Source organism: Jaminaea rosea (assembly GCF_003144245.1).
Source record: "Jaminaea rosea strain MCA 5214 unplaced genomic scaffold BDZ90scaffold_8, whole genome shotgun sequence".
NCBI classification, from domain to species: domain Eukaryota; kingdom Fungi; phylum Basidiomycota; class Exobasidiomycetes; order Microstromatales; genus Jaminaea; species Jaminaea rosea.
Window position 1 is genome coordinate 669,114 of NW_020289982.1, and position 26,824 is coordinate 695,937.

At 60.4% G+C, this 26,824-nt stretch overlaps 13 protein-coding genes across 13 annotated transcripts; 7 read left to right on the forward strand and 6 right to left on the reverse strand.

Moving 5' to 3' along the window:
- The first annotated feature begins 137 nt into the window (after nucleotides 1-137).
- On the forward strand, nucleotides 138-2,516 carry BDZ90DRAFT_188812 (MFS general substrate transporter). The gene is made up of 5 exons (XM_025503854.1): nucleotides 138-810; nucleotides 889-1,110; nucleotides 1,181-1,258; nucleotides 1,328-1,602; nucleotides 1,688-2,516. The coding sequence occupies exons 1-5, from the start codon at nucleotides 557-559 to the stop codon at nucleotides 2,401-2,403; spliced, it is 1,545 nt and encodes a 514-aa protein (XP_025361850.1). The 5' UTR covers nucleotides 138-556; the 3' UTR covers nucleotides 2,404-2,516.
- A 45-nt stretch (nucleotides 2,517-2,561) lies between these two features.
- Nucleotides 2,562-4,378, reverse strand: BDZ90DRAFT_232775 (hypothetical protein). The gene is made up of 2 exons (XM_025506380.1): nucleotides 3,143-4,378; nucleotides 2,562-3,052 (listed from the first exon to the last, which is right to left on the reverse strand). Exons 1-2 carry the CDS (start codon nucleotides 4,335-4,337, stop codon nucleotides 2,610-2,612), a joined length of 1,638 nt encoding a protein of 545 aa, XP_025361851.1. The 5' UTR covers nucleotides 4,338-4,378; the 3' UTR covers nucleotides 2,562-2,609.
- Nucleotides 4,379-4,527: 149 nt separating this feature from the next.
- BDZ90DRAFT_253268 (LIP-domain-containing protein) lies at nucleotides 4,528-6,474 on the reverse strand (the record flags this gene model as incomplete). Its single annotated transcript, XM_025507788.1, has 2 exons — nucleotides 4,528-6,289; nucleotides 6,374-6,474. The coding sequence occupies 2 exons, from the start codon at nucleotides 6,472-6,474 to the stop codon at nucleotides 4,873-4,875; spliced, it is 1,518 nt and encodes a 505-aa protein (XP_025361852.1). The 3' UTR covers nucleotides 4,528-4,872.
- Nucleotides 6,475-7,411: 937 nt separating this feature from the next.
- BDZ90DRAFT_227444 (hypothetical protein) lies at nucleotides 7,412-8,865 on the reverse strand (the record flags this gene model as incomplete). The annotated part of the gene is made up of 2 exons (XM_025504759.1): nucleotides 7,412-8,269; nucleotides 8,329-8,865. 2 exons carry the CDS (start codon nucleotides 8,863-8,865, stop codon nucleotides 7,412-7,414), a joined length of 1,395 nt encoding a protein of 464 aa, XP_025361853.1.
- Nucleotides 8,866-9,818: 953 nt separating this feature from the next.
- On the forward strand, nucleotides 9,819-12,804 carry BDZ90DRAFT_220892 (Cullin-domain-containing protein; the record flags this gene model as incomplete). Its single annotated transcript, XM_025504451.1, has 6 exons — nucleotides 9,819-9,908; nucleotides 9,989-10,632; nucleotides 10,700-10,794; nucleotides 10,872-11,896; nucleotides 11,974-12,467; nucleotides 12,540-12,804. The coding sequence occupies 6 exons, from the start codon at nucleotides 9,819-9,821 to the stop codon at nucleotides 12,802-12,804; spliced, it is 2,613 nt and encodes an 870-aa protein (XP_025361854.1).
- An 11-nt stretch (nucleotides 12,805-12,815) lies between these two features.
- BDZ90DRAFT_188867 (hypothetical protein) lies at nucleotides 12,816-15,510 on the reverse strand. The gene has a single exon (XM_025503856.1). It carries the CDS (start codon nucleotides 15,399-15,401, stop codon nucleotides 12,954-12,956), a length of 2,448 nt encoding a protein of 815 aa, XP_025361855.1. The 5' UTR covers nucleotides 15,402-15,510; the 3' UTR covers nucleotides 12,816-12,953.
- Nucleotides 15,511-15,794: 284 nt separating this feature from the next.
- Nucleotides 15,795-16,866, forward strand: BDZ90DRAFT_188952 (hypothetical protein). Its single transcript, XM_025503857.1, has one exon. It carries the CDS (start codon nucleotides 16,059-16,061, stop codon nucleotides 16,746-16,748), a length of 690 nt encoding a protein of 229 aa, XP_025361856.1. The 5' UTR covers nucleotides 15,795-16,058; the 3' UTR covers nucleotides 16,749-16,866.
- Nucleotides 16,867-16,966: 100 nt separating this feature from the next.
- On the forward strand, nucleotides 16,967-17,698 carry BDZ90DRAFT_220735 (hypothetical protein; the record flags this gene model as incomplete). Its single annotated transcript, XM_025504446.1, has 4 exons — nucleotides 16,967-17,171; nucleotides 17,259-17,343; nucleotides 17,411-17,484; nucleotides 17,577-17,698. Coding segments are annotated over 4 exons (486 nt in total), but the record flags the coding sequence as incomplete, so codon positions are not given.
- BDZ90DRAFT_188854 (hypothetical protein) lies at nucleotides 17,567-19,259 on the reverse strand. The gene has a single exon (XM_025503855.1). It carries the CDS (start codon nucleotides 19,046-19,048, stop codon nucleotides 17,750-17,752), a length of 1,299 nt encoding a protein of 432 aa, XP_025361858.1. The 5' UTR covers nucleotides 19,049-19,259; the 3' UTR covers nucleotides 17,567-17,749.
- Nucleotides 19,260-19,375: 116 nt separating this feature from the next.
- BDZ90DRAFT_246465 (thioredoxin-like protein) lies at nucleotides 19,376-20,274 on the forward strand (the record flags this gene model as incomplete). The annotated part of the gene is made up of 3 exons (XM_025507562.1): nucleotides 19,376-19,390; nucleotides 19,466-19,812; nucleotides 19,905-20,274. The coding sequence occupies 3 exons, from the start codon at nucleotides 19,376-19,378 to the stop codon at nucleotides 20,272-20,274; spliced, it is 732 nt and encodes a 243-aa protein (XP_025361859.1).
- Nucleotides 20,275-20,580: 306 nt separating this feature from the next.
- Nucleotides 20,581-21,581, forward strand: BDZ90DRAFT_260904 (alpha/beta-hydrolase; the record flags this gene model as incomplete). The annotated part of the gene is made up of 2 exons (XM_025508311.1): nucleotides 20,581-20,686; nucleotides 20,749-21,581. 2 exons carry the CDS (start codon nucleotides 20,581-20,583, stop codon nucleotides 21,579-21,581), a joined length of 939 nt encoding a protein of 312 aa, XP_025361860.1.
- Nucleotides 21,582-21,961: 380 nt separating this feature from the next.
- Nucleotides 21,962-24,412, forward strand: BDZ90DRAFT_260905 (hypothetical protein; the record flags this gene model as incomplete). Its single annotated transcript, XM_025508312.1, has 1 exon — nucleotides 21,962-24,412. One exon carries the CDS (start codon nucleotides 21,962-21,964, stop codon nucleotides 24,410-24,412), a length of 2,451 nt encoding a protein of 816 aa, XP_025361861.1.
- Nucleotides 24,413-24,643: 231 nt separating this feature from the next.
- On the reverse strand, nucleotides 24,644-26,683 carry BDZ90DRAFT_232781 (hypothetical protein). The gene has a single exon (XM_025506381.1). It carries the CDS (start codon nucleotides 26,576-26,578, stop codon nucleotides 24,809-24,811), a length of 1,770 nt encoding a protein of 589 aa, XP_025361862.1. The 5' UTR covers nucleotides 26,579-26,683; the 3' UTR covers nucleotides 24,644-24,808.
- Between the last annotated feature and the right edge of the window lie 141 nt (nucleotides 26,684-26,824).

Below are 26,824 nucleotides of genomic sequence, written 5' to 3' on the forward strand. Positions count from 1 at the left end.
ATGCGGCTGCGCTCGGTGGGCAAGATAGATGAGGAAGCAGGAACGCGCTAGCGCTAGACCTGCGTTGCTGCACCCCACCTCCATCCCCGCGTCCTTGAGGCAGTAGGCGAGCAACCTCGAAAGCCTCGCGAATCTGTCACAATGTCTTGGCAGGCGGCTAAAAATCGCGCTCTCTCTCCCCCGGCCTCCGCAAGACGCGATTTAGCATCACACCCATGTCGCTCACACCCATTTGCAGCCCAACGACGGCTTCGACGCAACGGTACCTTGCGCCGCCACTGATCATCCTGTGCTGCTGCTGAGTTGTTAGCTCGTCAGGTCCGGACGCCTCCGAAGCGACACAGAGTTCAAGCTACCCCGCGATGCGCGATCGAAGGACAGGTTCCACCCCACACGATGCGCTACGGGCACCAGAAGAGTGGTTGACGGTGAGAGGGGGTGAGAAAGAGTAGGGGAGCTCTCAGTACGGGCCAATTCTGTGCCCCATTACAAAAGGCAGACGCCTCAAGGAGCAATTACCACCCTTTTCCCCTCACTCACACCCCTCCTCGCCACCATGTCCTCCGTCAAGACATCTGTACGCGATCTCTTCCGATGGCGTCAACGCCAGGTCGAAGTCGACGAGCACGGCTTCGAGCACGTCACGTACGTCAACCCGCCTAAGCCTGCCAACCCTATCAAGCTGCTGCGCTCCATCTCCATGCTGGGCTGGGGTGCCTACCTCGTCGGCTTCTTCTGCTGGACGGCCGACGCGTACGACTTCCACGCTCTCTCCATTCAGAGTGTCAAGCTGTCAAAGCACTTTGCAACGTGAGTCGGTGCGGCGACGTGGCATATATCGCGATACGCAAGCTCATCTCTGCTTTCTCGATTCCCCCACCCGCGCAGCTCCAAAACGGAGATCTCGACTGCCATCACCCTCACTCTTCTGCTCCGCTCCGTAGGCGCTGCCATCTTTGGTGTCTTCAGCGACTACTTTGGGCGCAAGTATCCCCTCGCCATCAACATGTGGATCCTCGGTGCCCTCCAGGTTGGCTCCATCTACGCTCCAGACTGGCATACCTTCCTCGCCATCCGCGCTCTCTTCGGTCTGGGCATGGGCGGTGTTTAGTGAGTGCAGGCGCGGGGGACATGCTGTGTTACGGTGCTCTGACCAAGTCTCTCCTGCTCGCTATTGCAGCGGTGCTGCAGCTTCCATGGCCCTCGAGACCATCCCCGCCGAGGCTCGTGGTCTCATGTCCGGTATCTTCCAGCAAGGGTGAGTAACGGCTTGCTCCTCGCTACCGCGACGCGTACATGACTGATCACGACCTGCCTGTGCCTACAGCTACTCATTCGGCTACGTTTTGGCGGCCTGCTCGTTCCTCGGTGTCGGCGGAGCTGTAGAGACTTGGACGACGATGTTCTGGATCGGCGCTGCCCTCAGCTTCGCCGCTGGCTTCGCTCGCCTTGTTTTCCCCGAGTCTCAGCAATTCATCGACGCTCGCAAGGACAAGAAGGGCTCGGGCACGTCGGACTTCATGGCCAACTTCTGGATCATGCTCAAGAAGGAGTGGAAGGTGTGCGTGTACGCCATCGTGCTCATGTCTTGGTTCAACTGGTGTAAGTAGGCATGGCGCCCCGACCGTAGACGCGTCGACCCGTCGACGCACCTGGCTTACATTCTCCCCTCTTCGCTCGCTCACAGTCTCGCACTCTTCTCAAGACTCTTACACGACGTTCATGCTCGTGGGCAAGAAGCTGAGCAACCCGGCCTCGTCGCGCGCGTCGATCCTCATGAAGACGGGCGCATGCGTCGGCGGCACCATCATCGGCTACACCTCGCAATGGCTCGGCCGTAGGCGCGCAATGATCCTCTCCTGCTTCTTCTGCTGCTGCCTCATTCCCGCCTGGATCCTTCCCACATCGGAGTCTGGACTCGAGGCTGGCGGATTTATGCTCCAATTCTTCGTACAGGGAGCATGGGGCGTCGTACCCGTCTACCTGAGCGAAGTATCACCTCCAGCGTTCAGGGCCATCTTCGTTGGCCTCACCTATCAATTGGGCAACGCTATTAGCTCGCCATCTACGCAACTTATCAACTATTTGAGCGAGAACAACTACATTACCAACCATTTGGGCGAGCGCGTACAGGCCTACGGTCCCGTCATGGGCATCGCGACCGCGATCATCGCCATCGGCCTCGCGCTCACGGCTGCCGTCGGACCGGAGAAGCGGGGCGCCCTCTTTGAGAAGGGAGCCGCTGCTACAGTGGCTGGTGCCGGAGAACAGGAGGTCCAGACCAAGGAGGAAGAGAAGCTCGCCGCCGCTCGTGGCGCTGACCATGTCACGTCGCAGGCTGAGTCGGACGAGGACGGCAAGAAGGAGGGGGGAGCCACGATGACCTACACCACGACGCGCTGATCGTGTGCGGAGGATGAGACTGCACGAGGGCTTCACTACGATTGACTACGATTTGTTCTGTATCCATTGCGATTCATTCGACGCGTCCAGAATGTAAAGTGGTATATGAGCTTGTCCATGGTGTGCTACGACGCGTCGCGCGCGTCGCTTCTTCCCGCCTCGCCTTCGCCTCGCCGCCTGGTACCTGGTTCCTGACTTTCTCTCTCTCAGAGCCAGACTAGTTCTATGACGCTGTCCAGTCCATCTGCGCCACCGCGCTTCACGTACGTGTGCCTCGCCGGCTCGCTGCCCTCCGCAAGCTTCACCTCCGCGAGCAGCCAAGACTCCTTCCACGGCCGATCGGGCTTGGTCTCGCGGGTACGCTCCTCGACCTTGTCTCGCAGCGGGCCCATGCCGTGCGACCAGTAATCTTGAGGGGCGTGTTCCCACGTGAGCTCCGTGCGGCCAAAGTCGGGTAGATGAGCGGTCGGGTAGCGAACGATGGACCAGCCGTGCGTGAGCATGAAGCGCGTGGACGACGAGGAGGGTGAGGCGCGATTCTCTGGCAAGAGGAAGCGTTGGAAAAGACATTCGCTGCGGCTCGATCCGCAGGCCTGAGCAGCAAAGGCGAAGAGCGTCTCGTTGTGTTGTCGCTCTCGCCACGAGAGGTCTGCGTACGCGGATGTGCGTGGGGGAAGTAGAGGATCAGCGGCTGGCTTCCTCGCTCATCCACACCCGACATCTTGCGCCTGCGACTCACGATGAAAAGTGCCGAAGCGTTGGCCCGACTCAATCAGCCCTTGAATATCCCCCTCTGCATCATTCTGCGTCAAGACAGTAGGCTCCCAGCTCAACCGCGCGTAGCTATTCTCAAAGACGCACCAGCTCATGCGCTGATCGCCTCCGATCAACCACTCCCGTTGGGCGTATGCCTCCCAATGCGGTAGGAGATGCTTGACGAGGGGCAAGCTCAGGAACGTCCCGCCTCCACCGAATGACTCGGGTCCAAAGACCATATTCGCCCACTTGTCGGAGAGGGTGCCGACAAAGTGGTGCTGGCGTGGATCGTACTTGTCCAGGACGGCGAGGATGCGAGGCAGGCTGAGCACAAAGGAGTCGTCATCGCTGACCATGATCCATTGCGTATTGCGGTCGGCGAGCGGGTAGAGGACCATGGGCAGGCGAGCCCATCTGATGCGATACTCGGCGTCGTCGTGGATTATTGAGGTGCGGATGCCCAGCGCATTGAGGTCGCGAGCCAGGTCGACACCATCTTCGTTGCCGGGCAGCTGGAGAACGAGGTGAAGGCCTGTGTGGGCGAAGGAATGCTGCAGCATCGGAGTCCATTTACGGATGCGGGCCGTGTTGGTTGCGTAGCCGACCATGATGTTTTTGCCCTGCGTGCGGGTCGAGTGGTGTGGGGGAAAGAAGGGGACGTCCACGATGTTGGAGACGGAGCATGTAGAAAGTCGGGCAGTAGCGAGGCTGTTGCTGTCCAGCTCGTCGAATTTCTGGGCCAGCTGAGCTCTGATCTGTCGAGGATGAGGATCAAAGCGGCCAAAAGCGAGCGTAGGGTCCAGCTCTCGGTCTCGGGTAGATGGAACGACGAAGTTGCGGGAGTAGTGGAAGCGGGACGAGAGGTCAAAGCGCTGGACGAGGCCGTGCACGTCGAGATGACAGGCATCATAGCGGGAAGAGATCTTGCGAGTGGCGCGATAGTTGGGTGGCTCGATCCATGATGCGCAAAGAAGAAGAAGGAGCACGACGGCAATGCCCGTAGACAGGAGGGAGTCGATGCGGCGGACAAATGAGTCCAAGCGCTTGGCTGTGTGCTGCCCTAGAGGATAGGCGCCGCCGCCGCCGCCGCCATCGCCGTTCATGGCTTCGTGAATGCTGCTCTTGCGCCCACTTGTGAGGCTCATCGTCTCCTCTGCATCGAAACGATGTCGCGACATGGTCGTGCGAGCGAGAGTAAGGTGTTGTTGTTGGGACGAGGATGGCAAGATAAAAGAATAGGCTCGAATGCCTTATCCGACGAGGCGACCCAAGCCTAGCGTGGGACGATGCATGCGCGCCACTTCACTTCACCTCGCTCGCTCGCTCGCGCCCACTGACGCCCACTCGCGTCACTCAATCGAACCAAGACACCGGCTCAAGACGCCGCGCTGGTGCTATCACGATGCGATTCTCTTCAATCAATCGGCGGACAGGAGAGCGGCAGCGACGGCGGCGGCGGCAGCGGCAGCGATCTGAGTGCATGTATTGATCTAGAGAGGTAGCGAGGCTGTGATTAAGAGCTGAGACAGAGACGGGAAAGGAGAAACAAGAGCTGGAGCGGGGAGCGTTTCGTGCGCGATGGTGACTTGGGGGAGAAGGTATCGCAGGTAACGCTTGATAATGATCTATGTGGAGAGGGGGAGAGACCGAGAGTCCACCATCCCATCTGCAGCGCGTATATGAGAGGGCAAATGGAGAGGCGGAATCGCATGCCTAGACGAGGAAGCGGAAGGAGGAGCGGATCTTCTTGTGGTAGCCCGGCGAGCCAGTCGTGAGCGGGTTGGCCTTCTGTGGCGTGGTGGGAGGACGAGGGTGCGTCTTGCCCTGCTCCTCCTGCTGAGACTTGGTGTCCTTGGCCTTCTGAGGGGCGTCCGAATTCTGGACCTGGCTCTGCTGCTGCTGCATCTGGCTGTTGGCCAAGGGACCCAGGATGTTCTCAGCCACGTCGAGAGGGTTGGGGTACCAGAGCGTCTCGGGGTAGGAGCAGGTGCGGGTGGGCTTCTTGCCTGCTAGCTTGTCTGCAAAGTACCTGCGTAGGCGGGTGATGAAGACGGGCTGCGCTTGAACACCAGTGAGGACGTGGATTCCGCTAGCGAGGGATTCAAACTCGATGGTGGCTCCCTGCGCGCACTGGCTCTCAGCGTAGGCGCGAGACTGGTTGTAAGGAACAATCTCGTCACCACGCGAGTGCATGAGGTAGATGGGGAAGTTGACGATGGGAGGCTGGTTGGCTCCGAGGTTCTCCTGCGCAAAGACTGCCTTGAGCGTGGGGTCCTCGGAGATGTTCCTGCCCTGGGCGTCGAGCCTGAATCCATCATCGAGCTTGAGGGGACCATTGAGGTAGGCATCCTGCGCACATGAGACGCCGGTGTGAACGGCCTCGAAGATGTCGGCGGGCATTCCAGGCTTGACACGCTGGCGCAACATTCTGTCGAGCTCCGGGTAGCCATTGCCCAGGCCAGCTGCGCCAATGTAGCCGAGCGTGGCGGAGCCGGTGCCATCGAGGTAGTGAACCGTCTCCTCAACGTTGGCGGGGAGGCCTCCTGCTACGACGCCGGCGATGTTGAGCTCAGGTGCGTAGGTAGAGGCGAGTTGAGCAGCCCACATGACAGCGTGAGAGCCGCCGGAGTAGCCGTTGATGCCGTGGATGGCCTGCTTGCCCAATGCGGCGGGCATCGTCTCGACATGGCGCTCGGCCACGCGCATTGAGTCGAGCATAGCCTGTCCCTCGATGTGGCCTACGAGCCAGGCGGCCTTGGACCCCTCGAAGTCGGGTGAATTGGCCCACCAGCCCTGGTGGACAGCAGAAACGGGAGTGAGGAGAGCTGTGACCTCGAGAGTGTTGTTCGAAGTAGTGCCGGCGATGTAGGTGTAGCTGGGAGCACAGTCGATGGCAGCCGAGTTGACTGGCGTACCGACGGTGACGATGCGGGGCGGGCCAGGTGCGGGGAACTTTGGAGCGACGAGGGTCGTGACCGTAGCGTCTGGGACGGTCTGATTGCCACTTTGACCCGTGGTGCGGTAGAGGACGTGGTAGGCCGAAGCAGCCTCGGGACCAAATGAGCTGAGGTCGATGGGGCGCGAGCGGATGACGTCGCCGAGCTTGTACGCCGAGAGATTGGCAGGCAGCCTGAGCGGGAGATGTGAGCGGGCGAGGCGCGGAGCTGTGAGCGAGAGGGTAGAGAGCTGCTTCGCTCAGCGCCGCACCACTCACTTGTAGAAAGGGTCCATGGAAGGAGGCGGGAATGCTGGCTTTGGCTTGGGACCAAGGGGACCAAGGAGGCGAGGGTGTATAGAGGCGCCAGCAGCGACCATGGCGGAGGTGGCAAAAGTGACGACCGTCGATGCGAGCATGGTGTGCGTGAGGGTGTAGGGTGGGGAAGGAAGAGAGGGAGGAGGAGAGGAAGTCTCGAGTAGTCTCGGGGGGATCGTGAAGCCTCGAGGAGGGCAGCGGGGTGATGCTGAGCTCCGGATTGCTTCGGAGGAGGTCAGCCTATATGTAAGTCGTCGTGGGTCGTCGTGGGTCGTGTGGATCGTGTACGTCGTGGTACCGCCACCGCCAGCCGTCAGGCGCGTAGAAAGGAGCGAGGAGACTGAGTCGGCACAGGCTCAGGAGGTTCAGTAGGCGAAAGAAAAGGGGTTCTAGAGTTATGTCGTCAGGACAGGCGCGAGAAAAGGACGCGAAAGGGAGGGGTGTCAGGGGGCGAAAGTGAATTGGTATTGAGGGGTAAGAAGGGAAGAAGGGAGAGAGGAGCTCGACGCGCCGCTCTGACCCTATCGAGCCGCTCACGTCGGAAGGCCGTCAACGCTCGAGCCGCTTCGTAGAGGCACGGGCGTTGGATGAGGGCGGCCCGCTTAGACCTCTTTCGAGGCGAAACGAGCTCAGTGAGGCGGACGCAACAGAGCGAGAGTGTTTTCGGAAAGTTAACATTGGGCGCAAGAGACAGAGTGACCTGTCGTCTCGAGCCGCCATCGGAGAAGAAGGAAGGAGTAGAAGCTTGCGCAACAGCAAAGGGACCTTTGCGGGACCACTACGACACACGGGAAGCCGTGCGAGGTCGAGGACTTGTATTACGAGCAGGAAAGCGCCGCAGCGGTCATATGATGACGAGGGAAATGAAGTGGTGGTCACGATGAGAGTAAAGAGCGTCTATAACAGTGGCGATGAGATGGTGTTGAGGCAACGACGCGAAGGTACGGGAAGTTGAGCAGACTGTACTGTAGTGTAGGAGGAGAAGCGGCCTGCGCCAGGCTAGAGTGGGAAGAGACCGTTCTTGGCTTGGGCCCGCCAGTAGGCAATCGAGTTTGCGGCGCCGTGACCAATGAGATCCGTAAGACCTGGCCCGCCTTCAGGGACAGGAGGAATCGACTGCGCATCAATGCCGCACGTCTTGACTTTGTAGCCCTGCTCCAGCACCTGGACAAGGCTGTTCAGCATCGCAGGCATGAAACGCAGTCCGCTCAAGATGTGTCCCGTCGCCGTAGCCCATGAAAGTTGGAGACGAGCACCCTCCTGCTCGCATTGCTGGTTGATATAGTGAACCATCTGGGGCCAGGGAACAATCTGGTCATTGCGGGCGTGGTAATAGATGGAAGAGATGCGATTGACCCTTTTGCCTAGCTTCTCCTCCTCCATGTGCTTGGCAACGACGGGATTCTGGAAGATGTCGCCGCCTGTGAAAGCAGTCTGCACGGGAACTCCAGAGAGATTTCGTGACGACTGGATCAAGCACCACTCGCCGCTCAGCATCTTGGTGAAGTTGGCTCGACCTGCGTGCGTGATGTGCTGGTCGAATACGGCTTGGACGTCTGGGCGTGCGTGTCCCATTGCTGCTGCGCCTTGGAAGCCGAGGGCGGAGTATTCGCCGCCATTAAGGGTGTAGAATGTGTTGTTCGTATCGGCAGGCATGCCTCCGGTGACCATGCCAATGATGGGAGAGTCAGGGTAGTAGCTGGCTGCCTCCTGCGCCGCCCAACCGACGGTGTGACCACCGCCCGAGTAGCCCATCATGGCAAAGTCTGCATTCTTGAGGGGAGCTGCGAAGTTGCGAGAGGCTCGGATGCCGTCGAGCATTGCGCGACCCTCGGTCAAGCCATTGAGGAAGGAGGACTGCGGGGAAGCTAGAGTGAGCGCGATGTAACGGCAGTGAGGTACTATGCTGCTCTCACCTTGGATCCCAGCGCATCAGGGATGACGACGTACCAGCCGCGAAAGAGGGCAGCGGTGGAAGCGGGCGAGTCAACGATGTTGACTAGGGGTAGATTCTTGGACTTGTCTGGGTTGGCATAGGCGAAGCTGGGACTGCAGTCGATGCTGGCCGAGCCGACTGCGCTGCCAATGGCGAGTGCCTTGGGCTTGCCAGGTCGAGGAGCAATGGGGATGACGATGGTGGCTACCGTTGCGTCTGGTGCGCCCGTGTAGTCGGTGGTGAGGTAGAGGATTTGGTGGGCCTCTGCAGCAAATTGGCCAAAGGCGTCTGCGTTGCCCTGACGAGTGCCCAAGATGGCGCCCAAGGGATACTTGCCAACGTCGGCGGGCACGCGATAGAAGGGATCCTTTGTTGGGAAAGCGAATGATGCGCCGTTCTTCTGCTTGGGCTGAGGGAGCAGGCGGCGGCCAAGGTGGGATTGCGAGCGATGGCCATTTGATGCTGCAGCAGCGAGAGCAGCGACCAAGGCGTAGACGAGGCAGCTGATGAGTAGCATCGTGGGCGTTGTGCGTAAGAGGATGGAGCGAAGCCGAGGCAAGGTAGGGACTGTGGTGATCACGGGGGTCTGGTAGGGAGCGCGGCGGTGGAGGAGGATCGGCGTTATGGGACCGCCTCTGAAGATGGTGTGGGAGGCGCAGCGAGGCAAGAAAGAAAGGAGCAAAGTGTCGAGGAGGAAGGGATGGTAGGAGAGAGAAAGCAGTGAAAGGGAAAGAGAAGGGGTGAGCGGGGGTTGTGAGGGCAGGCGGCTTCCCAGTGGCTGCAATGTCCGGCGTGCGGGCGAGAAAGCAGAGGCGCGAGGGGAGGGGGAGATGAGCGAGGCGTGAGGTGTGACGGACCGAGGAGTCATTGATTCTTGAGCCAATCATTGTGAGTCTTGCATCTCGTCTTCGTGGACTGCTATGCCCCTTCGCCTTGCGGCCCACATAGGAGAGAGGAGGCGGCTCTAGGGGCCCACGCTAGGTGTGGTGAGGCTCGTGCTCAGAGCGGTCCATCGATTCTCTCGAGTGTCGCGGCGCCATTCGCCCTCGAGCTTCCCTTCCATGCTGAGCGGGACTTGGCCCGATTTTCATTGCCTTTTGCTGACCAGACGACGACGACGACGACGTTGCAGAAAAGTCGTGGGCTGAACGAGCGGTAGCAAAGTGTGGCTTGCCTTGCCTTTCGTGTGGAGCTCGCCGTCGTCGTTGCCGAATGTCGAGTCGAGGGTCAAGCGTCGAGCGAGCAGGGCGGGGCGGAGCGGGGCGTCAGCGGCGGCGAGTGAGCCCAGTGCGCCTGTCTCTGTCCGTCTCGGCGTGCGTGTGTCGTCCTCGTCGTCGTCGAGTGGGCAAGCGTGCGTGCGTGCGTCGAAGTGGACTCGAGTTCCTTTCCGTCTCGTTACCAACCATCTCACACCGCCACGCCGCCTCGTCCTCACTCTCGAATTCTCGAACACCTCTGCTCCTCGCTATCATGAGCGCATCGGGCTCGACTTCCGCGTCGGGCGCCGGTGGGCTTAGGAGGCCCGGCACGATGAGAGGAAAGCTAAAGGCGCCAAAGAGGGTGAGTAGCGCAAGAGACAGCGCGAGACGGCTCACTCAGACACTGACTTCTCCGACATCACGCACCATTCTGCACCGCAGTATGGCCTCGACGTTGCACCTGCAGAGATGTGGAGCAGGCTCGCCAACGCCATCGGCCAGATTCAAGGCCACAACGTGTCGTCCCTCAGTTACGAGGAGCACTATCGCTATGCATACAATCTAGTCCTCTTCAAGGAGGGAAGCATGCTCTATGACGGCGTCAGGCGACAAGTCGAGGCACACCTCAACAAGCAATGCGTCGACTATCTCGTCCCAGCATTCCCACCAGGAGGGCTAGCTTCGCTCCCCTCGGACATTGTCCTCCCTCGCAACCTGCCAACGGGCGCAGCGTCGGCGTCCACTTCGAAGCAGCCGAATCTCAAGGGCAAGGGCAAAGCCAACGAGCCCATCGTGCTCAGCGACGATGATGATGAGCCGAGGAGCGCTGCTCGAGCTACTGTCAGCGGCAGTGAGCCAGCCTCATCGATGGCTGTTGGATCCGCAAGTGGTGGAGATCGTACGGACGCGGCTTCTCGCAGTCAGAGCGCTGAGCGACTACTCAAGGCAATGAAGCAGGTATGGGACGACCATTGCGCATGCATGGGCAAGCTCAGGGATGTATTGAAGTACGTCGATCGAGTCTACGTGCCCGAGAACAATGTGCTGCCCATCTGGGATCTCGGATTGGAGCTCTTTCGCGATACGTGAGTGCGCTGGAGCACTAAGGAGCGAAAGAGATCGTCGCGGCTGATCCATCTCGACCGCACCCAGGGTCATCCTGTCCAAGAAGCATCCCATTGGCATGCATCTCTTCTCGGCGCTCCTGACGCAGATCCAGCTCGAGAGGCAAGGACAACTCATCAATCGTGAGTCACACGGAGAGCGCGCACTGGCATATGGTACGAGTCTTGCTGATACAGCCTCCTGCTCTTCGCACGCGCAGGCTCATCAGTCAAGGCCAACACCGACATGCTCGCCTCCCTTACCCAACCGCGCCCAGGGGTGCCCATCGCAGGCCGCCCTACCGTCTACAAGCATACCTTCGAACCCGCCTTCCTCGCCACCTCCGCCGAGTTTTACAAGAACGAAGCAGCTCGCCTTCTCGACAGCAGCGATGCGCGCGCATACCTCCGCCACGCAGAGAAGCGCTTCATCGAGGAGGAAGGGCGAGTTGCTGTATTCCTTGCAGCGACGACCGATGCAGAGCTCAGGCAGATCCTCGAGCGCCACCTCCTCTCCACACACCTCAAGACGATCCTCGAGATGCCCGGCAGTGGCTTGCACAACATGCTCGAGAACCATCTCAAGGACGATCTGCGCAGGCTGTACAAGCTCTTCTCGCGCATCAAGGGCGACGGACCGCAGCAGCTCAAGGCCGGGCTCAAGTCATTCATCACAAAAAAGGGAGCGGACATCAACGCGGGCGTTGTGGCGGTCACCCAGGGTGCTGCGTCAGGGACGGCGGCAGCAGCTCCTGCCTCTTCACCACAGGCCACGCTCGCACTGCGCTGGGTCGAGGACGTCCTTGCCTTCAAGACCAAATTCGACGACATCCTGCGCACCAGCTTCGACGACGACAAGGGCGTAGAAGCCGTGCTCAACGAAGCATTCGAATCGTTCATCAACGTCAACAATCGCGCGCCTGAATTCATTTCCCTCTTTATCGACGAGAACCTCAAGAAGGGCCTTAAGGGCAAAACGGAGGAGGAAGTCGAGGACACGCTCAACCGCACCATCGTCGTTTTCCGTTTCCTACACGAGAAGGACGTGTTTGAGCGCTACTACAAGGCGCATCTCTCCAAGCGACTGTTGCAGAACCGCTCTGTCTCGGATGACGCTGAGCGTGGGATGATGGCCAAATTGAAGATTGAGTGCGGGCATCAGTACGTGCAGAAGCTGCAGGGGATGCTCAACGACGTCAAGGTCTCCGAGGAGACGGGCAACGCGTTCAGCGAGCACTTGAGGAAGGTGCGTAGGCGCGGAGTAGGCACATCGACGTCGAAAAGGAGCATGCTGACCATGTCTTTCGCTACCCGCCCGCGCAGACGAATCGACCCATGCCCTTTGACCTGAGCGTATCCGTCCTCACCTCGACCTACTGGCCCATCTCCGGCCAAGTCCAGCCCTGCACCATGTCCCCCGCGATGCTCTCAGCCCGTCAAGCATACGAAAACTTCTACCAGTCCCGTCACTCCGGCCGTGTCCTCTCCTGGCACCCGAACCTAGGCTCGGCAGACGTACGCGTCCAATTCAAGTCGCGTCGCCACGAGCTCAACGTCAGCACGTATGCGCTCGTAGTGCTGAGCCTCTTTGAGAGCACGGGCAGCGAGGAGAGCCTGAGCTACTCGACGATCAAAGGGGAGACGGGAATGCCGGAGAACGACCTGAAGCGTACATTGCAGAGTTTGGCGTGCGCAAAGTACAAGATCCTGCTCAAGGAGCCCAAAGGCCGGGACGTGGGGGAAGGGGATCGATTCACCTTCAACGAGGGGTTCAGCTGCCCGCTCGCCCGCATCAAGATTGCAACCATTGCTGCCGGGTCCGGAGGAGGGGGCGCTAGTGGCTCAAAGGATGGGGCAGGAGGTGGCTCAGGCTCCGGTGGTGGCGGGAGACTGGAATCCGACGCCGAGCGACGCGAGACGGTCGAGAAGATTGAGGAGGAGCGTAAGCTTGCCGTGGAAGCTTGCGTCGTTCGCGTCATGAAGGATCGTAAGACTTCGACGCACAACGATCTGGTCAATGAGGTCATCAGGCAGTTGGGCAGCAGATTTCAACCGCTGCCGGCTATGGTGAAGAAAAGGATTGAGAGCTTGATCGATCGCGAGTATTTGGAGAGGAGGGAGGGGGAGAGGGGCGTGTACGACTATGTGGCTTAGCGCGGCGGGGAAGGGGGAATCATCATCAGCGGCGTCGTGGTTTTTGTCGCCTATGCATCTATACATTCGTTCAAATCAGAGATGACAATTGCGTCTCGACACGCTGGAGCACGGAGTGACCAAAAGGGACAAGTAGCAAGCCAGTCCATCTACGCCTCATCGTTTGGACTACCAGTACGATCCTCTTCCCCCTCACCTTCTTCCTCCCCACTCGCCTCCAATAATCGCTTGAGCTCCTTTGCCGTGTACGCGCCATTGAGGAGAAACTCGGTGCGCCTCCCCCTGCTGCCTTGGCGACGAGGAGAGGATTCTGTCACGCCCGCCATCGTGGCTGCGGAAGAGCCCTCGTGATCCGCGAAGCTGCGCGCAGGACGTTGCGATTTGGATTGGAGGGAGAGCGAGGAGGAGGAGGAGGATGATGAGGAGGCGATCGAAGAGCCAGAGGGCTCGCCTCGATGTGCCTGAGGCCGGAGAGATGTAGGCGTCGCCCTGGTCTTGCACAGCGACGGCGGCGGCGGCGACGACGAGGGCCCGGAAACCTGCGCAGGCAAGCGTAGTCGAGCAGCGCGTGGTCGTGGGAAACGGTGAGGCGATACAGGGGTGGGTGAGCAGGGACGCGAACGCGAAGTCTCTCGTGACGGTATTGGAGCTCCTGGAGGGTCGCGTCTCGTCATCGGCATAGGGGAGAGGTTCGAGCTTGTCCTCGAGTGAGGCGAGACTGGTCGAGCAGCAGATTCGGTGTCGTTGACCCAGGGGGGACGGGGCGATGGTGAAGAGGGCGCAGCTCGCGGTGCTGTGATTTCGGACGAAGAGAGGATGCTACTCGAGGCGAGCCTATTCCACGCAAATGTCCCCGTGCCCGTAGCCGTGCCCTCGCCCTCGCTCTCCTGCTGCTGCTGCTGGCGTTGCTCCCTCGCCTTGACTTCAGAGGGTAGGACGCATCGATCGACCGGATCGGCGAGGAGGTGCTCTAGGCGGGAGGCATCGAGGCTGAAGGAGAGGTGGCAGAGGGTGTCGTCCCCTGTAGCTGCGGCTGCGGCTGCGGTGCTGTCACTGGCGGGAAAAGGTGCCGTCTGAGGAGGAGGAGGAGCTGGTGGTGGTGCAGGGAGAGGGGTGGTGAAAAGGTCCGTGAAGGCCTGATTACTAGCGTTCATTGACGAGCAAGGGCCCGCGCCTCCAAGCTGGAGCGGATCCGTCCTCGACCACTTCGAATCAACGTCCATCCCCACCATTTCCCCCTGCGAAGCCGCAGCGACCTGCGCGTGCGCCGCCATACCAGGCGGGGAAGGCAACGGAGCAAACGCATCAGCCGTCTGCGCGTTGAGCCAGTCCATCAGTTCTGGATCTAGGTCGAAGTTGGCGCCGATATCGGTTTCGCCGCCGAGCTGGGAAGTAGCTACTTCCCCTTCCCCGTGGTGGTGGTTTGTCAAGCCCAAGGTGCGCGCCAATGTCGGGCTCGGGCTCAGGCTCGGGCTTGGGGACTGCCAAGCTGCCACGGGTGGTGCAAGAGCGTCGTGTAGGCCAAGGGGCGGGGGTGCACCGAAGATGTAGTCGTGACCTGATCGCAGAGAGTGGCTCGAAGGGGTGGTGTCGTGGACGATGCACGTGTCCGCTGTAGTGGCCGTGGCATTGCTCGACGAGCCGCTCACGGTGCGATAACCGGATGTAGGCGAGGGATCACCAGGCGTGGCAGGCGCAGTGGCCTTGTCGAAGGGACCAGGTGTTGGATTGCTGAGCATCTTGACCCTCTCTCTCACAGGCGTAGAAGGATAAGGCGCCACACTCTCCCTCACCGGGCTTCCACTACGTCGCTCCCCATTCGCCCCTACACCGCGCAACGGGCTCCCCTCGAGCCTACTGCTCACTGGCTCGCCATCCCTCCCCCTCCTGCGCCTCGCGCGGGCCCGCTTAGCCTTGTCCGTCACGCTCGGCTTGTACTTATAGTCTGGCCAGAGGCGCTTGTGCTCCTCCTCCTTCTCGCGGGCGAGGGCGTGGAAGGATTCTTTCACTTGGGGCGGTTCGGTGGCCCATAGTTGGGCTATGAGGGTTGAGACATTTGGTGTCGTCGACGATGACGCCGTGGATGAAGAGGTGGCGGCGGTTGAGGTGGAGAAGGTGGAAGGGGCAGGGCCAGCCTTGCTGCGCGAGTTGGGACTGCTTGATGTGTGCGAGGAGGACGGAGCGAAGGAGGAGGATGTAGGGCCCGAGGCGAGGGAGGGAGTCGTGGCTGTAGCAGGTTGGGAGCGGGGAGTCTTGGAGAAGGGCGAGTCGAAGGAGGAGGGTGAAGCAGCCGCCAGAGCAGCCAGCGCTGTGGCGGTCAGTGCCCCCTTGGCAGGCGATTGGGAGCGACGCTTCTTCGTCTTTGTGGGCGTAGTCGCGTGGTCCTGATCTGATGTAGCGGTGGCGGCAGCGCCCTCGGACTGCTTGAGCTGCTCGATCTTGAAGGAGCGATACAGGATCCACGCGTTGGGTGGGCGAGGTGGCGAAGAAGGGGAAGCGGGTGACGAGGTTACACTGCCTGGTGCTTGGCTTCTCTTCTTGCGCGGTGTACTCGCGCTGCTTTCCTCGCTCTTGGGACGAGCAGGCGTGGTTGGCATGTTTGCGAATCGTAGATGGTGGTACGAAGGAGAGGATCTGTTGCTCCAAGATGTGATGAGGAAGCAGCATCCTTTGTTTTGATCCTAGAGTGGACGCCGAGTCAACCAACCAATATCCAACCGCCCTCATCTCAACGCCTTCTTTAAAGTCACACTCGCGCTTGCTTGCTTGCGGGCGGCCGGTACGAGGTTGATTGCTTGTCGCGAGGGAGCGTGCCGCTACGGCGAGGAGAGAAGCTCAATCAACAGCGTGTGACAGGGCGAGCCAGATGGGATGATGGCGGCGAATCTTGCAGTTCTTGACGTTATCTCCTCTCGCTCCTTGACGATGGCGCCAGCTCTATGCTGGAGCGCGAATGCAACTGCGGCCATTGCCTCAGGCAGTGATGGCTTAGCGAACGCCTCTGTAGCGTGCATCGAGCCTACGCCTACGACGACGATGGCGATGCCGCTACCTTGGGCCAATGGCCATGACCAGCTCGTGCTAGGCCAACCTCGTCCAACACCAACCACCCCTCCCTCCCCGCCTCCTCGTCATCCCTCCCACTCTTTCCCAAGCACCACGAGCGCAGCCTCGCCGCCCTCCGCGACCCCCGCTCCAGAGTACTACATGGATCTAAAGCGACGCAGCGCACCGCCGCCTCACCTCGAGCCAAGATGGGACTCCTGCCACGCCCCTCCATGCCCACCGCACACCGACGTAGTCTGGGTTGCCTCGACGAAGACGGTGAGCGAGCCCAAGCCTACGAGCACAAGCTGCTACACGACGACGAAGACGTCGACGTACTACCAGACGTGAGTGGCGAGACTACCGCAGGGAGAAGCAGCCGTGCCCTCCTGACATGGACACGAATTCCCCCCGCCTTGCGCACGCACGCTACGTCGGCACGCGCGCAGCGAGCTCCACCAATGGCTCACAACAGTCTACCCCGTCACTTCGACCAAATGGATCCAGAAGCCCACGCCCGTAGTGATGACCAGCAGCGTGACCAGCTACTACTCGACGGTCCTAGCTCCGACTCCCACACCTGCTCCATCACCCTGCGATGGGTGTCAGGCCTCTCCTTTCTCCCCTGGTTGGAGCGGCAACGACGGCGAGCATCACGACGGTGGATGGTGGGACTGGCACCTCCCACCACATCCGCACCTCTCCGTCGTCCCACCCTTACACGGCCCGCAGATAGCCACCTTGATAGTCATCCCACTCATGCTCCTCTTTACCCTCTTCGTCTGGCCAGTACATCGCCTCGCCCTCTTCCTCTTACTGCCCTTTCAGCTCTATACGAATTTGGTGCACGAGATCTTCCACTTGGCAGCAGGGGTGCTTGGTGGAGCTACGGTTTGTAGTGTTACGATTGATCCGTGAGTGCACGAGATGCGAGTGGGAGGAGCGGGCCCCCGGAGCTGGCTAACTGTCGAAATCCCTCTCCTCTCGGCTCATTCGCAGGGGATGTGGACCCTTGAGTACGATGCGGAATGGCAATCCGACATTCACGTGCGTAGTCGCTGCCATTCCATCTGCATCTCCATCTCCATCTCATCACTAATTCCAGCCTCCCCCGCATCGCGCACCCAGCCTCCTAATGGGGTACATCGGCTCCCAGCTAATCGGCGGTCTCTACACCACCCTAGCCTTCGACGAGCGCTGCGCCAAGATAGCGTATTTAATCCACGCGCCCCTCTGGCCTGCCGTCTTTTGGTTCACGGTAGGATTCTGGCCAAAGGTGCAGGTGGCGATTACCGTTGGGTGGAGCGTGGGCTTATGGTTTAGTGAGTGGGCGAGAGGCGAGAGGCGAGAGGCGAGGAGGAGACGAAAAGGAAGGGGAAGAGCTGATCGTCCTTGCAACCTCCGCACAGTCTGGCACGGAAGGTTTCTCCGCTTCTTTATCCTGTACATCGGGCTACTCTCCCTCTTTTACGTGCTGTGGGACGTCGTCGACGAGTGGGTGCGCGCGCGGGCGAGAGATGTCCAGCCCGAGTGATTGACCGCCGCCATTCTTTCGCCGCAGCTTCTTCTTCCACAAGGAGAACGAATCAGACGCCAGCCTGCTGCATCGCTTGGTGCCGGGCGTTAAGCCAGGAGGTGAGTGCGAGGCCAAGGAAGGGTTGGGCTTCGCATGACTCGCTGGGGGGAACGATGCTGACTAGCTTCGCCCCTCTACGCACGCGCGGCAGTCTGGGCGCTCATCTTCCTCCTCACAGCCAGCATAACCCTAGGCTGCTCAATCCTGGCTGGTCTGCACTTCTTTCGCGGCCCAGACATCCATACGCCTTCGCAGCATTTCCTGCCCACCTGAAACGAGCACTCAACTCTGTAGTTTCTTTGCTCTATGCGCTCTGCTGTGCTCTCACCCGAGCACCCTACGAATCCCATCCGTCCCATCCCTCAATACCATCCTCGTGACGGGGCATCGGCCGTGTTCCTCAACGTATCGATTCGCGCACGTGTAGCAGAAGGCGTAGCCTGTGGGGAGGAGGGCCGGGTTGTTCATCGGAGTGGTGCCGCAGAGTGGGCAGCTGTTGTGCAGGAGCGCTGCCGCGCCGTCGTTATCGTCGGACATCTCCACAGTGACTTCGGGCGCCTTGTACCCCTCCTCACGACGATAGAGGACCCCCTTGAGGCTAGGCATCAGCACGGCTGGAGCACCGAAGCGCGGGGTTATCCCACCCTCTCCTCCACTGCTTTGCCCCGATCCACCACCACCACCACCGCGTCTCTGCGTATTCTCGCTCGAGTACCACCATTCCAAGAACTTGAACGCAAAGATGCTCGCCGGGAGAAGGTACTTCAAACTCTCCGCAGCCATGTAAGGACCCGCCCTTATCATCCTGAAGGTAAAATCGCGCGGGCTCCTCAACGGATTGGGCAGGTCGGGGGGTAGTAGGGGGATGGAGGCGGGATAGTCTCCTGGGGCTACACGGCGTATCTCTAGGTTGAGGAGGGAGAGCCATGGACGCCAGAAGGGGGTGCGCGCGAAGAGGTAGCGGACGTTGTAGGTTAGGAGGAAGAGGTGCCACCACGAGCTGGCATAGGGGTAGGCGCGGACTGCGCGTGGTTTGAGGGAGGAGAGGAGGGAAGAGATGCGGCTGCGCAGCGTTGCATGGGATGAGGTGGAGTCGAAGGAGCCCGTAAAGCGTGGCCCCGTGCTGCTGCCGTCGTCATGCTCTGCTTGTGCGCCATCGTCGTCAAAGAGGTCTTCGTCCACCCCTCCGCCGTTGCGTTCCCACCAGTCGTGCGCCTTTGCTTGGATGTAGGGTAGTCCCACAAGGAAGAACAAGCTAGCATAGATCTGCCACTCGCTCAATCGCTCCTTGTGTCTGCGCGGAGGCAATCGTGCCCCCGTCAACCCAGGTCTTGCTCTCCGCCTCAGCATGTAGAAGTTCTCAGCAAAGCTAGCCCCCCACGTTCTGAGGTAGTGTCTCTCCACCCCGAACATGAGGAGGGCCCACACCTCGTCGAATCGATTGAATACACGCAAGAGGTAGCGCGGGTAACGCTGCGCGAGGACGGAGAGGGTGTAGCGGACGGCGGGGGAGAGGAGGGAGCGCAGTTGGTCTTGAGCGATGAGCTCGAAGAATGAGGGGCGAGCTGGGTCCGAGGAGAGGGCGGAGGTGGAACCCGTGGCCGCATCGAGGGCGTCGTTCATGGTGGGCGAGAGGGCGTGGGGTGCAGTGGTGAGAAGGGGAGAAGTGACGAGCGCGGATGTCGTCCCGGGCGTTGCATCGATGGACCGGAAGTAGGCCTGGGCGTGGGCGCGGGCGTGGGAAAACCACGTGTCACACGGCTACTGCCCCTCCCACCCTTCAACCGGTCGAGCCAATCTTGGGCCGGACGGAGCTGCCATGCCGCCGGAAAAGGACAAAGTTATCTGGAGTGGGCGGGAGGGCGGGCGACGGCGAGGGGTGAAACACACGTTTCCATTCCAACCATCGAAACACGATATCCGCTGCTAGACACGATACCAACCACCAAGATGCCCGTCATTGTCGTGAGTCCCCACGAGCGTCGCAGTGCAGAGTCACTGCCAAGATGTTAATTCGCCCTTAACCCCCCACGCGCACAGCACCACCTCAACGACTCGCGCTCACAACGCATCCTCTTCCTCCTCGAAGAGCTCTCCATTCCCTACGAGATTAAGCACTACCAACGCGGATCAGATCGACGAGCACCCAAAGCTCTCTACGACGTGCATCCCCTAGGCAAGTCCCCCGTGATCACCACCGAGTCCGGGAGAGTCATTGCAGAGAGTGGGGCGATTGTCGACTATCTGATCAACGAGTACGCGAAAGATGGGTCCTTTCGTCCGACGAATGGGGAGGCCAAGCTGGACGATACGTTCTGGAGTCACTTTGCCGAGGGAAGTCTGATGCCTGCGCTGGTTATGAAGTTGATCTTCTCCATTATCCCGCAGTGAGTGCGCGTGCGCGTGCGCGGGACCACCCTCCAACGATGCTGGGTAACCCATCTGACCTCACACCCGTCTCGCACTCGCTCTCGCACAGACAAGCCCCCTTCCTCGTTCGCCCCCTCGCCTCCGCCATCTGCTCTGGCGTCGTATCATCCTTCGTCGACCCGGAGGTGGGCAAGTTGCTCAAATTCATCAGCGGCGAGCTGGCCAAGAAGAAGACGACGACGTCGACGTCTTCTACCTCGGCGGGTGGTTCGCCCTGGTTCGCAGGCGGAGATGCGCAAGGCAACCCAACTGCAGCGGACTTTATGATGTTGTTCCCCCTCGAAGCCCTCGTTGCCGGTGGGAGAGCGCCCAAGGGTATGCAGATCGACGAGGGGATCAAGCGTTACGTCGAGGAGGCGCATAAGAGGCCTGCGTATCAGAGGGCGTTGGAGAAGGGTGGCAAGTACAGCTATGCGTGAGGGCGCTGGGGTTGGGACCGAGGGGGATGGGATACCCTGATGCGCCGCGAGTGAAATGGTAGATTCGAGCCGTCTTTCGGTGGGCTTTGAGAGCTTTTGCTAATTTTCTAATACAGATCGAGATCCGACCACCCTATTCATTCTCTCACGTACGGAGATTAGATAGCTGCCGTTGCTGCACCATGCCAAGCCACACCTTGGCGTCCTTTTTCCGACGTTGCCCTCTGTACACGTTCATTCTCAGCTTTCACGCCTCCTCCTGTCCTCGCTTTTCCTACCCTACCTTGCTTTATCGTGAATCGAGCAATGGCCTCGACGAGCGCGCACGAGGAGCGCTTTGTTACCTCCTTCGACGGCACGGGGATATACAGCGATGCAAGCTGGGTAGGTTCGTTGAGCGAGGTGAACCAAGGTGAGCCGCAAAGCATGCCTCGACAACGCGACACGCTAACGCCCGATCGCCCGCACGCCCAGCCATCATCTTTGTGCACGGCCTAACAGCCACGACGTACATATGGGACCCCATCTTCACCTCCCCTCGCCTCCTTACCCCTGGTCGCCTGCTAATCCGCTACGACTGCCGCGGTCATGGTCGATCAGACAAGCCCGATGCATCGGGTGATTTCCCACCCGCCTACTCGGGCGAAGCCTTTGCCTCCGATTTCGCAGCAGTAGCTTCGGCGTGGGGCTTCACCCCGTCGCGCGCGGGTCGCAGAGTCATCGGTGTAGCCTGGTCAATAGGCTGTGCAACCCTCTCTGAGCTTCCTCGTCATGGCGTATCACGCGACTTGGTGGACGGGTACCTCTACCTAGCCCCGTACGCCTGGCCCGCCCTCGGAGCGCATATTGCAGGGCCTATCGCGATAGAATGCATACCCGTACTGCGTGGCCTACTACCTGCTAGCGAGCAGGAGCTGGAGAATGCTCGAAGGAAGTGGGTGAGCAATTTCTCCTCCCAGGCAGAGGGTGGGGTACCGCGGGAGGTGGTGGAGAGATGGCTCAAAGCTGCCAGGCTTTTGAGGCCAGAGGTGGCAAGACAATACGGTGGGAGACAGGAGGATGATGCGGGACAGGCGATCGTGGCTGCTGTGGTGGAGAAGGGTACGCCCCTGGTCTTGTTGCATGGTACGGCGGATCTACTCTTGGACTGCGACAAGACCATCGAGGTGACTGGCGCAGCGTTTGGGGATGCGGCTGCTTTTCAGGCTGTGAGGCTTCAAGGGGCGGGTCATCATCTTATGTGGGATACGAGGGAGGAGGTTGTGAATTGGGTGATCGAGGTGGAGAAAAGGGCGACAGGGGCGTAGCGTAGCGTAGCGTTGCGTTGCATTCATCTTATTCGCGCACTCGCACCTCGTTTGGAATTGCAATTCGTCGTCGTTGTCGGGTGGATCGTCGTGTTGCTCTCTCTCTCTCTCTCCTGCTCCGACTGGCTGAAATTTGAGCTCGCGAGACGAGGCGGAACGGGTTGCGTGGCTCGATGAGGACCGGAGAGGAGGAGGCCAGGAGGCGGAGGGACGGCTTGGTTGGCTTGACTTGGGGTCCACGCAACAGTATTTCTGGCCTTTCTTTGACTCTGCAACACCACACCACCTGAAGAATGGCAGCATAGCCACGCCTCGTCGCAGCATAATGGCCGCACACACACTCGACCAGCAGTGAGCAGCCCCCCACTACATCGACGGCCATGATCGACAGCAGCGCAGACGTCGTCGAGGGCTGCGGCGTTGAGATGGATGACCTCGTCACAAAGATGTCAAACCATCGCCTCATCGCTTCCCTTCCTCTGCGAACAGGCAGCGACACCAGCAGCGTAGCCCCCTCTTCACCCTCTCCCTCGCAATCACCGCGCTTCGTCCCCTCTGCTTCTACTTCCTCCTCTTCGTGGTCTACCAGCCCCGATGCATCACAAGCACAGGCGCACGCTGGCGAGACGGCGACGTCTAGACCAGCATCAGTCAAAGCGTCGACAAAAGAGTACTCGCACCCTCACTCGCACACAAACCTCGTAGCAGCAGCAGCAGCCCTCGTCCTCCCCTACTGGCCTCGCACCCCTTCAAGCCAAGAGCTCGCCCTCTTCCGTCTAAGCGGTGTAGGACCGCAAGCCATCCTCGATCACCTGGAACGGCAAGGTCAAACCTGCTCGCGTAATGCAGCAACAACAGCAGCAGCGAGGAGGACCACCACCACCTACTCCAGAGGCGCAAAGGGGACGCGACGTGCTACCAGTCCACGTGCCACGAACATGTATGCCATGCGAGATAGCGTGGACAATGGAGGCGGAGGCGCGGATGGGGCAGGAGATGACGATTGGCCTACGGCCTCGACGAGCAAGAAGCGAAAGAACTCCATAGATGGAGAGATGAATCGCGCCAGAGACTTTGAGGCCTACAGCGATGCGGCGAGCGGGTGCGGTGAATCAGAGGCAGGAATGTCGGGCAGTGTACTCGACGGCGACGAAGACGAAGAGGCGGGTGATGACGAGCAGGTGGAACGACCCGACGTAAGCTCCCGCTCATTTCGAGCTTCAAGGATAGTAGATGAGATAGCTAGCGGTCATTCCCCTCACCATGCGCACCGACACGGGGGATGCGGCTGCTCCTCCTCCTCCTCTGCCGACGTCCTCTGGCCCTCCTCCGCACCGCGCTCCTCCTCGATATCACTACTAGAAGAACCCTGGTCAACACGCTGGCGCTCCAGCCTATCTCAGCGGGTGAGGAGTAGGATAGCTTACCAGCGGGCAGCTGGACCCCCAAGTCCACCTCCGCCGTTGCCCGCCTCAACCTCTACCTCTACTAAAGCAGCCAATGGGGCTAGCACGCCTGCTGCGACGCCCGGAACGACGACGACGACGACGAATTCGAAACCCAAAGTGAGCAAAGCAGAGAAGCGCGCTTTAGCTCTGAAGGGAAAGGGGGGGACGAATAGCACGCGCATGACACTCGCACAGCTTAAAGCCCAACGAAGTGGGATCACTTCCTCCTCCTCCTCCAATACCGTAGCCACGACTACTACAGGTAAACCACCCTCTACAGCTTCTCCTTCTCCTGCTTCTGTTCGTCGCAAAGCCACCCCACCCACCTCCCCCTTCACTTTCACCTTCCCCACGCCCCTCAGCGGACTCCTCGCTGAGGCGAGGGAGCGACTAGCCGCCCTACTCACCAGGCCTGTCGCTGATGTGGTCAGAGCGTTGGACCTCCCGCGGCCTTTGTTTGACGAGGAAGGGGAGGGAGACGGGGAGGGGGAGAGCGATCACGACCTCCATCGTCGCGACCTCGAGGATGAGCAGGGCCGCAAAGCTCAGGGGCAGGGGCAGGCAGAGGGACAGGCAAAGACCACGGCAGCAGCAACGGCGCTACGTGAGGCGTACTTCTCCATTCCGGAGGCAAAGGCGCCCATGCTTTATCCTTGGGCGGATAGTGAGAGAAGGGCAAAATGGAGCCCGGCTAAGCGGCCCAGCTCAATTGGTACTGCGAGGACAGCGATGACGACACGCACGACGCGAGGGGCGGGGACGGTGGAGGAGTCTTGGCCCGAATTTGCACAGGGTTGGGCGCTACCGTGGAGAGACGGCTCAGCCCTCCCGACAGCATCGACTAGAGCGCCACTACCAAATTCGTCCCCCCTTCCCGGACCAGGTCACAGCTCCGGTTCCCACTCCTCCTCCTCCTCAGCAGCTCCAGGGACGACCAACTCTATCTCCCCCAACTCGTCGCCCACGCCCGCTCTGCCAGCCGTGTCGCAGCCGAAGAGTCCCAAGCTCACCCGCAAGCAAAAAGCGCGTATGAACAATGTCCATCACCCTTTTAATGCTCATCGATGGCTCCCCTCTGCGGCCCCCGCCCTCTCGCATTCGCATCAAGATACCCTCAACACAACATCCTCCTCCTCCTCCTCATCCTCTTTGCCGGGCAACTTGCAGGGGGCAAAGGCGAGCCGAGGAGGCTTCATTTCACCGCTCGAGGAGCTGGAGGAAGGATTTTGCGTCTATTGTGACTATGTAGCGCTCTATGGAGAGAGACCGCGATTTTGGCCTGGAGGGGTTTGTAGGCATTTGTGCGGGGTTGAAGGGTTCGCGGGAAGAGGGAGAAAGGGGGGCAGAGCGAGAGGGAGGAGGAACAAGGTGGAGGGGGGATGATGAGGAGTGGAAGGGGAGGAGCGAGGGGAGAAGCATTAGCATTGACATTACGAGATTCGACATTCGACATTCTCAGCATCAGTATCACGACACGACTAGCATGATCACCATGAATCATCATCACCATGAATCGTCCTCATCATCATCTTCCTTGCTGCTATGCGTGCTCGACTCAGCGTCGCCCTTCAGGCAAGATGACGCGGCAGCCCCTCGACGCTAATTCGTTGCTGCGTTCAGAAGACGTCCAATCTGTGTCCATTTGCACGAGAAGACGCAAAGACGATGGCGAGCAGAGTCACTCGAGCCTCTCTCCTCTCCTCCCTCCTTGTCGCACAATCCTTCAATCTCTCCTCGACCGTTCTGCAGGGTATCATTCTCATCCCACGCCCTCCCAGCCTACCACGCCCGCCTAACAGGCCTCTCCCTCCCCTCATTCCGCATCCGTGCACCCGCCTTGGATCGAGGACTACCCATGCCCGTCCCCAAAGCCCCGCTGCCAAAGACGAAAGGCGAAGCACCCCCCGCTGGAGTGGACGTAGAAGAAGGCGTATCGGCAAAAGGACCCCGAGCGGGGGAGGAGGTCCTATTCCTCCCCTGCACAAATGCGTACGGCGCTGCACTGCTCGTGCTCGGTGGGCGACGCCTAGCCGCCGGTGAGCTGGGCGTCGAGGGGCGAGGTGGGGTGCTCGCGCCACTACCGCTGCCGCCGAAGCGCAAGTTCGTCTCGCCTACACCGCGCCACGCCGCAGGTGAGGTGCTAGTTGATCCCGGCCCCGCGCCCGTGCCCGCAGCCCTTTGCGCTCCCACGTACGTAGGGATACGGGAAGGGGTAAGAGGTAGGGCATGGGAGCGCGACGAGGGAAGTGGAGAAGCATTTCCCGTACCCGCACCCGTACCGATGGGCAGTGCTGGTGCTGCGTCCTCCCTCATATCCTCATCGCGTAGCTGTGCCTGGCTACTCAGTGCTGCCTGCCCTTGAGCTATTAGGTCTGCCATTTGGCGCGAGAAGCGCGAATATTGCTCGTCTTCGTCTTCGTCTTCCTCCTCCTGCTCCTCCTGCCCCTCGCGCTGCTGCTGCTTGCTCACCGCCTCTGCCTCCGTTTCCGCCTCTGCCTGTGCGTCGTGAATACTTCGCAACGACCCAGATCGGGCCGTAGCGCTCTCAAAAGCAGGGCGACGCCTATGTCTCGACGAGGAGACGTACACGTTTCTCGAGCGCGGCTTAGACACGAAGGGCGATGTCGTCGCGCCCTCCTGTCGTCGCGAGCTCTTGATCGGTGAAGAGCATGTCGCGCTCGACGGAGGCTGTGCCGGCTTGCTCGAAGAGGCAAAGCCACCTGGCAGGACGATGACGTCGTCGTATGCTGGAGGCGGGGCTTGCCCACGCGCAGAACGTACGGGTCCCCACTCCCTCTCCAATGCGCGTTCTTCCTCCTCATCCTCCTCCTGCTGCTTCCCCGCACCCGCTCCCGCGTTGGCGCTCCCGCTGTTATCGCTCTTCCAGCTCGACCAGAGTGAATAAGCAGTCATCCCCGCAGCGGCGCCCAGCATAAGACCATTGAGGGCGCCATCCACAATAGTCCCCGCTAGACCGCGTCGTCTTTTTCGGGCGGGTGGGGCTGTGGCTTCCTCTGAAGGCTGTGCATGTGCATGCGCATGGCTAGAGACGAGGTGTTGATTGAGGGACGAACGGGCGGATGGACGATCCCTTGCTACGCCGAACTGTCCTTGAGCCAAGGAGGGCGAGGAGCTGGAGGTCGCCGTATGAAACGACGCTTGCGAGAGGTGAGAAATGTCCCCCGTTGAAGAGGTAAAGGACGTTAAGCCCGCACCAACACCTTCTTCTTCCTCTCCTGCGCCGTGGGATGGACGCATCGTCTCCAAACTCGTAAAGCTATCACCGCGTTGTGTGCGCTTACGACTTGTCCCAGCTGCAATTCTCGCATATCCATCGTCCATTAGATCTCCTCCACCCCCTGGTGGTGAGATGGATGCAGAGAGGAGAGGCTGCTGGTATGTGTACGGGTAGGATGATGAGGGAGGTGCACGATAAGGAGGGTGAAGGGGTGCGCCGTGTAATCTCCCTCCCCCTGCTGCGCCTGCTCCGGGACGACGTCGGATGAAGGCGGAGGACGAGGAGGAAGAGGGACCGGCATGATGGTCCATCTTTGCTCGACTGGAAGCTGCGCCGGTGGGTCTGCGGAGTGTTGTAGATGCGAATGCGGGTGCGGGTGCGTGTGCGTGTGCGGCTGTATGTTGGATGGGTCGAGGCAATGAGAGAAGAGAGAACGAGAGAAAGAGCAACAAGCAACACGGTTTCAAGTCACTCCGCCCGCCCGCGCTTCCGTTCAGCCGGCGGAGAGGAGACGATCTCTCGCTGAGCTCAAGGCAACCAAAAGGGGCGCGTCACGC

Coding starts and splice junctions, on each gene's coding strand:
- BDZ90DRAFT_188854 (XM_025503855.1), bottom strand. CDS start 19,048: ATGAACGACGCCCTCGATGCGGCCACGGGTTCCACCTCCGCCCTCTCC.
- BDZ90DRAFT_188867 (XM_025503856.1), bottom strand. CDS start 15,401: ATGCCAACCACGCCTGCTCGTCCCAAGAGCGAGGAAAGCAGCGCGAGT.
- BDZ90DRAFT_232775 (XM_025506380.1), bottom strand. CDS start 4,337: ATGTCGCGACATCGTTTCGATGCAGAGGAGACGATGAGCCTCACAAGT. Junction 3,053..3,142: donor ACGCTTCGGCACTTTTCATC/GTGAGTCGCAGG, acceptor CCGCGTACGCAG/ACCTCTCGTGGCGAGAGCGA.
- BDZ90DRAFT_188812 (XM_025503854.1), top strand. CDS start 557: ATGTCCTCCGTCAAGACATCTGTACGCGATCTCTTCCGATGGCGTCAA. Junction 1,259..1,327: donor TCCGGTATCTTCCAGCAAGG/GTGAGTAACGGC, acceptor CTGTGCCTACAG/CTACTCATTCGGCTACGTTT. Junction 1,603..1,687: donor CATGTCTTGGTTCAACTGGT/GTAAGTAGGCAT, acceptor GCTCGCTCACAG/TCTCGCACTCTTCTCAAGAC.
- BDZ90DRAFT_188952 (XM_025503857.1), top strand. CDS start 16,059: ATGGGACTCCTGCCACGCCCCTCCATGCCCACCGCACACCGACGTAGT.
- BDZ90DRAFT_232781 (XM_025506381.1), bottom strand. CDS start 26,578: ATGGACCATCATGCCGGTCCCTCTTCCTCCTCGTCCTCCGCCTTCATC.